The sequence below is a fragment of the Ahaetulla prasina genome, chromosome 1 (assembly GCF_028640845.1).
Source record: "Ahaetulla prasina isolate Xishuangbanna chromosome 1, ASM2864084v1, whole genome shotgun sequence".
Lineage (NCBI taxonomy): Eukaryota > Metazoa > Chordata > Lepidosauria > Squamata > Colubridae > Ahaetulla > Ahaetulla prasina.
In genome coordinates this window covers 374,305,738-374,319,177 of record NC_080539.1, presented here as the reverse complement: position 1 = coordinate 374,319,177, position 13,440 = coordinate 374,305,738, and the positions used below count along the sequence as shown (strand labels likewise).

Sequence of the window (13,440 nt, the reverse complement as noted above, 5' to 3'; positions counted from 1 at the left end):
AAAATACAATATATAATATGGGGTTGGATTAGATCAGAGGTCACCAAACTTGGGGACCTCGAAATTCATAATTTTAAATCCTGCAGACCATTAATATGATTTTTTTAAAAAAAAAGATAAATAGTATCTAGTGCAATATAAAAATGCAAATAATTTTTCTACGGGCCACCAAAATTTTCTCACGGACCACTGGTTGGTGACCACTGGACTAGATGACCTACAAGGTCCCTCTTCCAACTGTTAAAAAGATTCTGATATTATATATATCAAAATCGAGCTCTCTCATCTATCTATACATCCACACCCACAGATATATAAACTACATATACGAAAAGCTGTTTTTAATATATTGGGTCTCAAGGCGCTTTAACAGCATCCACACTAGGCATTTTTTTTTTGATTGGCAGATCTCCAAGAGGCGCTGGACTACAACTCCCATCACCCTCAACATGGCAAAAGGGCTTTTTTTAAAAAAATCTACCCTATTGGGTCTCAAGGTGCTTTAACAGCATCCAAACTAGGCATTGTTTTTTTGACTGGCAGATCTCCAGAGGCGCTGGACTACAACTCCCATCACCCTCAGCATGGCAAAAGGGCTTTTTTTTTTTTAAATCTACCCTATTGGGTCTCAAGATGCTTTAATAGCATCCAAACTAGGCATTGTTTTTTTGACTGGCAGATCTCCAGAGGCGCTGGACTACAACTCCCGTCACCCTCAGCATGAGAAAAAGGCCTTTTTAAAAATCTGTTCTGTTGGGTCTCAAGGTGCTTTAATAGCATCCACTCTAGGCAGGTTTTTTTTTCCCCCGATCGGAGGCTCTCCAGAGGCGCTGGACTACAACTCCCGTCATCCTCAGCCCGGCCCAGGGGAAAGAACCATCCAGTGGGATCGATCCATAGCCTAACACTGGTCCACGTAACTCCAGAGTCGCCACGTTCACAAATTAAACCCCCGCCCCACGACTCTCCTTCTCGCGTGTTGTCTTGCGTTGCTCACCCCCCCCCCTCCGAGGCTCTTCCAGGCCGCGGCCTTCTCCCCCCCGCAGGCCTCCAACCCGGGGCCTATCCCCTACGCTCCGAACCCGGCCTTATCCACCGCCTCCCTAGGCCTCGGGTCCCCGAGGTTCCTTTCAAGTCGTTCCCGGTTTCGGATGGCTCACCATGTTGGCGGATGGCTTCGGATTCTCCTCAGGAACCGGGGAGGGGAAAGAAGGAAAAAAAAAAGACCGGCAACAATGGCGGCGGCTCGGGCTGCCCTGTCTCGTTGGCAGGGGCCGAGCGGGCGGAAGAGGACGCTGACGTCAACCGGCCGCCTTTTATATGAGGGGCGCCGGAGTGGGCGGGGAGAGCCAGAGGGAGGAGGCGGGGCCGAGCGAGGGAACCCGGAGCGCACGCGCCTCATCCGGAAAGGCCCTCTCTATGGTCCGAAGGCGGGAAAGAAAGGAAGGAAGGAAAGAAAAGGAGGGGGAGGTTCTTAATTTGACGTCTGCGCAGTTTCTCCTTCCCTCTTTTTTTTTTTTTAACGTTCGATCAACCCGGAAGCGCCTGCTGGTGATTCAACCACGTGGCTGACGGCCGGATGGGTAGCAGTGAATTTCAAATGGAGTGGAAAAAATAATGCTTGGGTGTAATATGCCTCCGAAGCTGCTTGGTATCACTCCAAATATATTATTAAAGGCAGATATTTTTTAAAAAATGAGGACCTACCCATAGGAGCCTTCCCAGAAAATTCAATTTAAACTCAATAAAATTCAATGTATTAATTCCAATTACTACAGTATTTTTTTTCAGGCCACCTTAAGATGAGTGTACTATTGCTCAATAGTAGTACCTGTGAGAGGGATCTTGGAGTCCTAGTGGACAACCATTTAGATATGAGCCAGCAGTGTGCAGCAGCTGCCAAAAAAGCCAACACAGTTCTGGGCTGCATAAACAGAAGGATAGAATCAAGATCACGTGAAGTGTTAATACCACTTTATAATGCCTTGGTAAGGCCACACTTGGAATATTGCATCCAGTTTTGGTCGCCACGATGTAAAAAAGATGCTGAGACTCTAGAAAGAGTGCAGAGAAGAGCAACAAAGATGATTAGGGGACTGGAAGATAAAACATATGAAGAATGGTTGCAGGAACTGGGTATGTCTAGTTTAACGAAAAGAAGGACTAGGGGAGACAAGATAGCTGTGTTCCAATATCTCAGGGGTTGCCACAAAGAAGGAGTCGAACTATTCTCCAAAGCCCCTGAGGGTAGAACAAGAAGCAATGGGTGGAAACTGATCAAAGAAAGAAGCAACTTAGAACTAAGGAGAAATTTCCTGACAGTTAGAACAATTAATAAGTGGAACGACTTGCCTTCAGAAGTTGTGAATGCTCCAACACTGGAAATTTTTAAGAAAATGTTGGATAACCATCTGACTGAGATGGTGTAGGGTTTCCTGCCTGGGCAGGGGGTTGGACTAGAAGGCCTCCAAGGTCCCTTCCAACTCTGATGTTATGTTATGTTATGTTATGTTATGTTATGTTATGTTATGTTATGTTATGTTATGTTATGTTATGTTATGTTATGTTATGACTTCAACTCCCAGAATTCCCCAGTCAGCATAGCAACTAGGGCTTGGATTGCACCCTAAGAAATGTGTTAAGGCAGGGGTCTCCAACCTTGGCAACTTTAAGCCTGGAGGACCTCAACTCCCAGAATCCCCCAGCCAGCAAAGCAAAGCTGGCTGGGGAATTCTGGGAGTTGAGGTCCTCCAGGCTTAAAGTTTCCAAGGTTGGAGACCCCCGTGTTAATAGAATAGAATTTTTATTGGCCAAGTGTGATTGGACACACAAGGAATTACTGAGAGAATTTTCAGTAGGTAGAGCTTTCTCTACTCAGTTATTTGATGTTGGAAGAAATATCCATCTGGTTCAGTTCCAAGCTGGGAAAAAGACATTGGAAACATGGAGGCTGATTGAAAAGATTAACAGAGTTGGAAGGGACCTTGTAGATCATCTAGTCCAACCTCCCTGCCCAAGCGAGAGACCCTACACCATTTCTGACAAATGACATTCCAGTCTCTTCTTCAAAGTCTCAAGTGATGAAGCAGCCACAACCTCCAAAGACAGCTTCTGTTCCATCGGTTGATTGTTCTCACTGTCAGGTTTTTTTTTCTCTTTGTTTCCAGGTTAAATCTCTCCTTGTTCAGTTTCCACTCATTATTCCTTGTCTGTCCTTCAGATGCTTTAGAAAATAGCTTGACCCCCAACTCCTCTCTGTGGCAGCCCCTCAAATATTGAAAGATGCTATCATGTCTTCCCTGGTCCTTCTCTTCACTAGACTAGCCAGGCCCAGTTCCTGTAACCTTTCTTCATATGTTTTAATCTCCAGTCCCCTAATCATCCTGGGTGCTCTTTTCTTCGCTTTTTCTAGTCTCAACATCTTTTTTATAGTGTGGTGACCAAAACTGGATGCAGTACTCTAGGTGTAAGAGGCTTTATAGAGTGATATTAGTACCACACTTGATCTTGCTTGTATTCCTCTGTTAATGCAATTTAGGATTGCTTTGGCCTTTTTTGGCTGCCGCTGCACACGGCTGGCTCGTATTTAGCAGGTTGTTCACTAAGACTCCAAAATCCTTCTCACAGTTACTGCTATTAACCCTGGTTTCCCCCAGTTTATATGTGTGCTTTTGGTTTTTCTTACCTAAGTGTAGGACTTTACATTTCTCTACATTGAATTTCATTTTGTTAGATAGGGCCCAGGGTTCAAGTCTATCGAGAACCATCTGGATCTTGAGCCTATCTTCTAGGGTGTTGGCTATTCCTGGCAGCTTAGCACCATCCGCAAATCTGGCGAGTTCCCCTTCTATTCCCTCACCTAAGTCGTTTGTGTAGATATTTCTAAAGACTCTTTCTAAAGTCTCAACATCTTTTTTACATCGTGGCGACCAAAACTGGATGCTGTATTCCAAGTGTGGCCTTACCAAGGCATTATAAAGTGGTATTAACACCTCACATGATCTTGATTCTATCCCTCTGTTTATGCAGCGTAGGATTATATACGGGCTTTTTTGGTGGCTGCCGCACACAGCTGGCTCATGTTTTAAGTGATTGTCCGCTAGGACTCCAAGATCCCTTTCACAATTACTACTAATCCCTCACATCCAGGACATAAACTGTTTCAACTCCTACTCTCAAAACGACGCTATAGAGCACTGCACACCAGAACAACTAGACACAAGAAGAGTTTTTCCCCGAAGGCCATCACTCTGCTAAACAAATAATTCCCTCAACACTGTCAAACTATTTACTGAATCTGCACTATTAATCTTCTCATAGTTTCCATCACCCATCTCTTCCCACTTATGACTGTATGACTGTAACTTTGTTGCTTGTGTCCTTACGATTCATACTAATATTGTTTCCGATTGCTTATTTGTAGCCTATGACTATCATTAAATGTTGTAAGTGTTGTACTTTGATGAACGTATCTTTTCTTTTATGTACACTGAGAGCATATGCACCAAGACAAATTCCTTGTGTGTCCAATCACACTTGGCCAATAAAAAATTCTATTCTATTCTATTCTATTCTATTCTAATGGGCCAGGTACCACCTATACATCAGCGGTGAAATCCACTTACCTTCACTACCAGTTTGGGAGCGCGAGCATGCCTCTTCTGTGCATGCGCAGAGGATCAAAAATGGGACATGATGATGTTCTGGCGGGTGGGCAGAGCCTCCCACCGCTGGTGCTACTGGTTTGCATGAGCCAGATCTATCCAGCCGGATTTCACCGTTGACCTACATTCTGGAAAAGTAGTATGTTGCTCTAAATTGTTTCAACTCCTACCCTCAAAACGACGCTATAGAGCACTGCACACCAGAACAACTAGACACAGGAACAGTTTTTTCCCGAACGCCATCACTCTGCTAAACAAATAATTCCCTCAACACTGTCAAACTATTTACTAAATCTGCACTATTATTAATCTTCTCATCGTTCCCATCACCCATCTTCCACTTATGACTGTAACTTTATTGCTTGTGTCCTTACGATTTATACTGATATTGTTTCCCGATTGCTTATTTGTAGCCTATGACTATCATTAAGTGTTGTAAGCGTTGTACTTTGATGAAGGTATCTTTTATGTACACTGAGAGCAAATGCACCAAGACCGATTCCTTGTGTGTCCAATCACACTTGGCCAATAAAAAACAACAACATGAAACTAGCAGAATTATTACCGGATGCCTTAAATCTTACCCCTATAGAAATAAAATCTACCATCTAGCCGGCATTGGCCTGCCTGTTGTTCATGGAGAAGCAGCGACATACAGAGAGAGGCTTAAATCATCCAGATCAGGGGTCTCCAACCTTGGTCCCTTTAAGACTTGTGGACTTCAACTCCCAGAGTTCCTCAGCCAGCAAAGCTGGGAGTTGAAGTCCACAAGTCTTAAAGGGACCAAGGTTGGAGACCCCTGATCTAGATCTCAACCAGATGCCCCCAATCTTTGGGGTGCCAGGGACTAGTTCCGAGGGTGGTTTTTCTGCAGACCAGAGGAGCATGGTTTCATGTGTTGCCTTGATGCCTTACATACGCAGATGGGCTTCTCTCGCTTGTCCTGGTGGACCATGGCCCGGTGTGCCAGGTCACAGCCCAATGGTGTCGGTGTGTTGACCCCTGGGGTTGTGAACTGGGTTGCGCAAGACCAGCTCCATCCGTGCAAACGCAGGATTCAGGCAGCGCACGAAACACCCTAACCATTGGCCTACAACTAGCTCAGCAGAGATTGAAATCCAGGAAAAACTTCCTTAGGTCGACGGAAAACTTTGTAGAATTTGAAAGCAGAGGGTTTTTTTCTAAAAAAAATGGAAAGTAAAGGGAATTCCTGCAGATTTTGCTCTGCTAGCCGTCATCTCCGTTTCAAGGCCATTGAGCCAGCTCTGCCTGAAGACATTTCGGCAGTTGTGTGGCCAGCGTGACGTCAAGGAGCGCTGTTACCTTCCCACCGAAGGGGTACCCATTTATCTGCTCACCATTTGCAACTGCTTTCGAACTGCTAGGTTGGGAGGAACCGAGGCAAGGACGGGAGCTCACCCCACTGCGCGGTTTTCGGGTCTCGAATGTGGGCTGCTGGGTTTCCGGCTGGCCAGGCCAGCATCTTCACCATTGTCCCATGAAAGAGTGGACTTATGGCAGGGGTGTCAAACTCGAGTTCATTGAGGGCCGCATTGGGGTTGTTTCACCTCAGGGTTGAGGTCAAACTCGGCGGGCTCCGAGCTCGAAAACGTGCGCGGCCCTCCCAAGCTCCGTTTCCATTGGCAGAAGCATCACGGGCGGGACCTTCGCTGTTTCCAGGGGGGGGGCCCAGAGGCCAGATCTAAGTACCCCGCAATTAAGTGAATCGCTGCAGTTGATAAGTTACTAACCCAGTTGTTAAGTGAATCTGGAAAGGTCAAAGGTCAGAATGGTGAAAAACAGTCCCGGGTTTACGCCAAATACCTGACCTTCGGACCTTCCGCCGCGAATTGAAAACACATCTATTTATTCGCGCGGGGCTGGCTTAAATTTTATTGGTTTTAAATTTTCTATTATTAATTTTAAGGGTTTTTTTAGTTTTATATATTTTAAAGTTTTTAGGCCAATTATCTAATAAGTTTTTTAATCTGTATTTTAATTGTATATTGTACCGTTTGTTTTACCTTGGCTGTACACCGCCCTGAGTCCTTCGGGAGAAGGGCGGTATAAAAATCGAATAAATAATAATAATAATAATAATAATAATAATAATAATCAGCCACATTTTTTCAGTGCCGTCGTAACTTTGAACGGTCACTCAACCATCTGTTGTACGTCGAGAACTACCTGTTTTTTAACCTTGTATTTTATATTGTAAACTTTTATGTCCTATTTTTATTTTAACTGTGATGCTTCTGACACGAAAGGAAAAGCCAAGCACGGGTAGTCCTAGGCTTACGACGGTCCGTTTAGTGACCGTTCAAAAGTTACGACAGCTCTGAAAGAAGTGACTTATGGCTGTTTTTCACACTTTTTGTTTTACCTTGGCTGTACACCGCCCTGAGTCCTTCGGGAGAAGGGCGGTATAAAAATCGAATAAATAATAATAATAATAATAATAATAATAATAATAATCAGCCACATTTTTTCAGTGCCGTCAGAACTTTGAACGGTCACTCAACCATCTGTTGTACGTCGAGAACTACCTGTTTTTTAACCTTGTATTTTATATTGTAAACTTTTATGTCCTATTTTTATTTTAACTGTGATGCTTCTGACACGAAAGGAAAAGCCAAGCACGGGTAGTCCTAGGCTTACGACGGTCCGTTTAGTGACCGTTCAAAAGTTACGACAGCTCTGAAAGAAGTGACTTATGGCTGTTTTTCACACTTGCGAACCGTTGCAACGTCTTCGTGGTCACGTGATCAAAATTCAGACCCTTCAAAATTCAGGCCCTCAGCAACGGATTCGTATTTATGACGGTCGCACTGTCCTGGAGTCATGTGATCATTGGGGGGGGGGGGACCTTCTGACAAGTAAAAGTCAATGGGGAAGCCGGATTCACTTAACTGTGTTACTAATTTATATAACGGCAGTGATTCACTTAACAACATCAGTAAAAAAAAAACCTCATACAATAAGGCAAAGTTACACTTAACAAACGTCTCACTTAGCAACGGAAAACGGAAGAGCAAACGGCTCTTCATTTTCCAAAGCAGTATCTCCCTGAGTCGAGCAATGAGGTAGCGGCCACCTCCAGGGTCTCCCGGCCGTCCCCTCCAGAAACCAGGACCCCCAATGGTGCTCGAATCCCACCAAACCCCAAACAGACCCTTGCATTTGCACACCAGGGAAAACGAGAAGCTAAATTGAAATATTTTCTTTTATTTATTTAACAAACACTATCGTCTTGAGTTCTGAAGAATGTGTGTTGAGAGAGAGAGAGAGAGAGAGAGAGAGAGAGAGAGAGAGAGAAAGAAAGAAAGAAAGAAAGAAAGAAAGAAAGAAAGAAAGAAAGAAAGAAAGAAAGAAAGAAAGAAAGAAAGAAAGAACAAAAGAAGGAAAGAAGGAAAAAGAAATTTTGCTTTACAAATGAAAAAAAAAAACAGGAGGAAGGAAAGAACGAGAAGAAGCTGAAGGAAGGAGGATTAAGTTTTTTTAAAAAATTAAACAACCAACAACATATGTACAGACTGAAAAAACTTTGCTGAGCTAAGGAGGGAGAGAGAGAGAGAGAAAGAGAGAGAGAGAGAGAGAGAAATAAAACAGAAGGAGGGGGGAAAAGTCTCAGCAGGGACAGGCTCGGAAGGAGAAATCAAACGGAAGAAGTTTTAACGCGCAATTAAATTAAAAATACAAACACCGAGAGAAGGAAAGTCCTATGTCCTACTTGGTGGCTGTAGAAGCAATCTATACAAGAAAAATTCTGTTCGGGCCCTTTTTCCCCTGGGCCCGAACGACAGCGTTGTGATGCGTTTTAAAACAGAGCAAACATATTGCTTAACTTTTGAGATGTTTTGACTGTAAAAAATATTAGTTGGTGGGAGCCGGGGAGGGGAGGACAATGGAGCAATGGAAGGGGACAGGAAAGTCCAAGGAAGGACCGGTTTTTTTTATTTTTTCTTTCCTTCATCAGCCTTTCCTCATTTGGACTTTGGGGAGGGAGGGAGGGAGGAAGGAAGGAAGGAAAAGAATGGAAGGAGACAGACAGAAGTGGGAAGGAAGGAGACAGAAGAAGGAAGGGAGGGAGGGAGGAAGGAAAAGAATGGAAGGAGACAGACAGAAGTGGGAAGGAAGGAGACAGAAGAAGGAAGGAAGGGAGGGAGGGAGGAAGGAAGGAAGGAAGGAAAAGAATGGAAGGAGACAGACAGAAGTGGGAAGGAAGGAGACAGAAGAAGGAAGGGAGGGAGGGAGGAAGGAAGGAAGGAAAAGAATGGAAGGAGACAGACAGAAGTGGGAAGGAAGGAGACAGAAGAAGGAGGGAGGGAGAAAGGAAGGAAGGAAAAGAATGGAAAGAGACAGACAGAAGTGGGAAGGGAGGGAGGGTGGGTCTTCAGGCTTCGTGTTGCATATCCCAGAGGCTCTTCAAAAGTTCGTCAGGGGGCTTAGCCCCTTTTTATTGGGGGTGGGGGTGTGAGAGATAGCCCAAGGCAAGGGGGAAAATTCGCCACAAACCAGCAGGCCTTGCAAGACGTCCCTTCTCCACCTCCTCCCCTCCGCCACACTTTTAGAGCATGCTTTAAAAAAAAAACAAAAAAACCCAGATGCATTTCTCCTACCAAAATGCATCTCAAGGGCGGGTTAAAACCAAGTGAGACAATACACGTTTTTTCCCCCACTGGGGCGAGGAAGAGGAGACAGCCCCCACCCCCACCCCACAAACAAAGGAAATAGGGAGATGACTGGACACGGAATAAAAAAAAACGAAGGCCCGGTTACAGAGAGAGAGGGACAAAACCAGACCACCAAAAAAAAAAAAAAGAGAGAGAAATAAAAAAATTGCAGAAATGAAGGGCCAGACCAAAATCATTGCCGGGTTCAGCTTTGCAGAGGGAGCAAGCTCTGCGTTCCTCTGTTTGGCCCCCTACCACCCTGGGGAAGTGGGGGGGGGGAGATCCACCCCCTTGCTAGAGGAGCCAATGGGGATCCCATTTGTTGGAGGAGGAAGAGGAGGAGGGAGGGGTTCAACAGGGGAGGTGCTCCTCTTTCACCAGGCCAGGCGGAGAAGGGATGTCTCCAAAGGCTCGCAAACACACAAGGGGGGGGGGAGAGACACACAAGCAGGATGAGACACACAAGTATCAAAACAGCTGGAAGTCCAGAGGCAATTTAAAAAAAAAAACAAAAAAACCCAGATGCATTTCTCCTACCAAAATGCATCTCAAGGGCGGGTTAAAACCAAGTGAGACAATACACGTTTTTCCCCCCACTGGGGCGAGGAAGAGGAGACAGCCCCCACCCCCACCCCACAAACAAAGGAAATAGGGAGATGACTGGACGCGGAATAAAAAAAACATTACAGAGAGAGAGGGACAAAACCAGACCACCAAAAAAGAAAAAAAAAGAGAAATAAAAAAACTGCAGAAATGAGGGGCCAGACCAAAATCATTGCCGGGTTCAGCTTTGCAGAGGGAGCAAGCTCTGCGTTCCTCTGTTTGGCCCCCTACCACCCTGGGGAAGTGGGGGGGGGGAGATCCACCCCCTTGCTAGAGGAGCCAATGGGGATACCATTTGTTGGAGGAGGAGGGAGGTGTTCAACAGGGGAGGTGCTCCTCTTTCACCAGGCCAGGCGGAGAAGGGATGTCTCCAAAGGCTCGCAAACACACAAGGGGGGGGGGGAGAGACACACAAGCAGGATGAGACACACAAGTATCAAAACAGCTGGAAGTCCAGAGGCAATTTAAAAAACAAAAAAAAAAAAAGCAAAGACAGTCACTGGCATGCCGTGTCCCTCCCCCCCAACCCCACCCCAGCCAACCCTAGCTTGGCTCCGCACCGTGTGGTGTGGTGTTTTTTGTCCGTGACTGACCTACACCTGAATTTTTTTTATTTCTATTTTTCTTTTTTCTTTTTTAAAACCGAGGTAGTTGGCTAGAAACCAAAAAAGAGAGAGAGAGAGAGAGAGAGAGAGAGAAAGAGAGTGAGAGAGTTCCTCCACCTGGCATTTTTGTCCGGAAGGCCCACCTCGCTCGTCCGTCCTCACCCCCGAGAGGGCAACCAGACCCTCTCGCCGTGCCCGGCCAACGGGAGGGCGGGCCCGTCCTATTTTTTTTTTCTGTCTTCCAAAACACACCGAGTTATTGCACTTCGAAAAAAAGAAAAAGGAAAAGAAAAAAACAAAAATACCAAAGGGGAACAAAAACCCGACGACAACAGATTTGTGGTTCGAGCCCTTCCCCTCGTTCGGCAACACCCGTGTTCCCCACCCCTCCCCGCAACCTGGTTTCCAACTCTCCTCTTCTGCGTTTTCCACCCCACCCGCCCACCTACCCAAATGGCTTCTGTTCAACTTAAAAAATAATAATAATAATAATAATAAACAGTTGCTCGTCGCTATGCTAGAATTCTATGATATTTTCGTAAGAGGCTAAAAAAGAAAAGGAAAAAAAAACGAGTTCCGGTTGGTTGTTTTTTTTTTCCTTTCTTTACATGAGGTTCTCTCTGGAAAAAGGGAGACCCGCCGAGACGATTCGGTGCGGAAACATCCGTGGTAGGTTTCTCTCCCCTTCCCATCCTTCCGTCTCCTTTCGGTTCCCACCAGCCCCGTTACCTTCCATCCCGACGGGTATCAGAAAAACCTGAATCTCTCTCGCTGGGTTTTTTTTTTATAAACCTTTCCAGCTGACTTAAGGATGAGAAGAAGCAACACCCCTCCACCTGGTCCGGTGGGATGGGGTTTTTGGGGGGGATGGGGGGGGAGAGAGAGAGCAAAAAAAAGAGAGAGAGAAAGAGTCAGGAATGGTTGTCGAACAAGGTGATGGAACACAAAGAAGAAGAAGAAAAAAGAAGAAAAAGACATAAATGTGACTTTGGACACCCGTGAAAAGTCCTGGCAACTGGCTGGTAGCGGAATCAGTTCTCACCAGCCAGGTTTAACCAGAAAGCAAGGGCCATTGGGGAGGAGAACGACAACGGATGCTCGGGAAGAAAAGAGAGAGAGAGAGAGTCGGTGGTCATTCCCAAAGGGTTGCGTGCAGGACAGGCGCCCCCCCACCCCACCCCACCCGGCCACTCCCAGTCACATCCAAAGGCGGTTCAAAAGCTGAGCCAAAGGCGGAGAGACGAAGAGGCGTTAGGTTGCAAGGTGATGGTGGTCGGAGGGGGGTCTTTTCAGCCATGCATCAGCGCTCATCCAGATGGGTCTGTTTGTTTCCGATAAAAACAAAGTCATTTTTTTTTTTAACTTGGAATAATCGGGAAGTCCAAGGATGCTTTGGAGGAGGAGAAGGTGAAAGGTCGGGTGGGTGGGTGGGGGGATAAGATACCGCGCCCTGTCCCGTTTATCTGAGTAAGCACCGAGGAATTCAAGCTTTCCCACATGGAGGTGACCCGGTGCTGCCGGCGGTCAGCAGGCGGAGGCGAGGCCGTTCTTGTACAAGCGAGGGATTTTCCTCTTGGGTCCGCCACCGTTGTCGTCTTCCTCCTCCTCCTCTTCCTCATCTTCCGAGGACGAGCTGTCCAGTGTCAAATCAACCACGTCGGCCGGGATCTTACCGTTCTCCACGCTGGGGGCGGGAGGGGGCGCCCCGTTGACGTCCGACGTGCCCCCTGGAAATGTACGAGGAGAAAGTAAACATTTAGTGGGTAGCCCTCGACCGAACGGCCGTTCGTTCAGTGGCCATTCAAAGTTTACAACGATACTGACTCAGGACCGGGTTTTTTTCACGCTTATGACTGCTGAAGCATGTCCGTGATCCCATGATTGAAATTCAGACCTTTGGCAACCAACTCATATTTATGACGGTCCCAGTGTCCCGGGGTCATGGTATCTCATTTTGCGACCTTTTGACAAGCAATGGAGGAGTCAGATTCACTTAAGTTACTAACTGGGTTACTAACTTAATAGATGCAGTGATTCACTTAACAACTGGGGTTAGCAAGATCGTAAAATGTGGCAAGATTCATTTAACAAAAGTCTCACTTACTGACAGAAATCTTGGGCTCGTAAATCAAGGGCTACCTGTGCCAATGTTTCTCAACCTTGGCCACTTTAAGGATGATGGACTTCAACTCCCAGAATTCCCCAGCCAGCCATGGTTTCCTGATGCTAGCTGGCTAGGGAATTCTGGGAGTTGAAGTCCATCCAGCTTAAAGTGGCCAAGGTTGCAAAACACCCAAGTGTAAAAGCAATTGGTCCACTTCACAAATTATTCAACAACAACATTAGCCCTCTATTATAACTGATCAACCCCAGAGGGATAAGTTCACACAACACCCTGCCTGTCTTTTAAGCATGATGTCTGATGCCAGCCAAAGCCTTTGCGATGACCCAGGGCACGGCACAGAGATAACACAAACAGCTGGCAGTTCAAAATGCCCCTTTATTGCTCCAAAGCTCCCCAAACGCTCCTACGTTTCTGACAAGACCCAGAGCAGAGTGAGAAGAAACCCTCACACAAACCTCAAGCAGCCTCTGGCTGCAATTAGTCCAGCCTAGCGCTGTCTGCACCAAGGCGTCACGGCAATAAATCCCAAATGTATTTGACAAAACAAGAGCCAAGCGAGGAATTCAGGGGGCAAAAGATCCAGATAATTAGTCCAGAACGCCAACAAGGAATGCAAGGAATCTTGGCAAGTTCAAATGTCGGCACGTAACACTTCAGGAACTCAGTGTTTGTTCCCGACAAACGTATGGGATCTCCTTAAGTCTCATTCCCCAGGTGTGCCTGGTGAAGCTGGGCAGGGCATTCTCCTCGCATGTGACCTGCTCAGTCTG

At 46.2% G+C, this 13,440-nt stretch overlaps 2 protein-coding genes across 4 annotated transcripts in view; both read right to left on the bottom strand.

The window, feature by feature from the left end:
* EEF2 (eukaryotic translation elongation factor 2) overlaps positions 1–1,312 on the bottom strand; it is a 31,116-nt gene extending 29,804 nt beyond the window's left edge. Inside the window, exon 1 of the mRNA XM_058163653.1 lies at positions 1,161–1,312. Within this exon, the coding sequence (XP_058019636.1) occupies positions 1,161–1,163 (3 nt within the window). The 5' untranslated portion in view covers positions 1,164–1,312. The remainder of the gene's footprint in view (positions 1–1,160) is intronic.
* Positions 1,313–9,857: 8,545 nt separating this feature from the next.
* Positions 9,858–13,440, bottom strand: part of PIAS4 (protein inhibitor of activated STAT 4) — a 56,377-nt gene continuing 52,794 nt past the window's right edge. For all 3 annotated transcript variants that reach the window (XM_058163652.1, XM_058163651.1, XM_058163650.1), the window contains exon 11: positions 9,858–12,272. In XM_058163652.1, the coding sequence (XP_058019635.1) occupies positions 12,070–12,272 (203 nt within the window). In that variant the 3' untranslated portion in view covers positions 9,858–12,069. The remainder of the gene's footprint in view (positions 12,273–13,440) is intronic.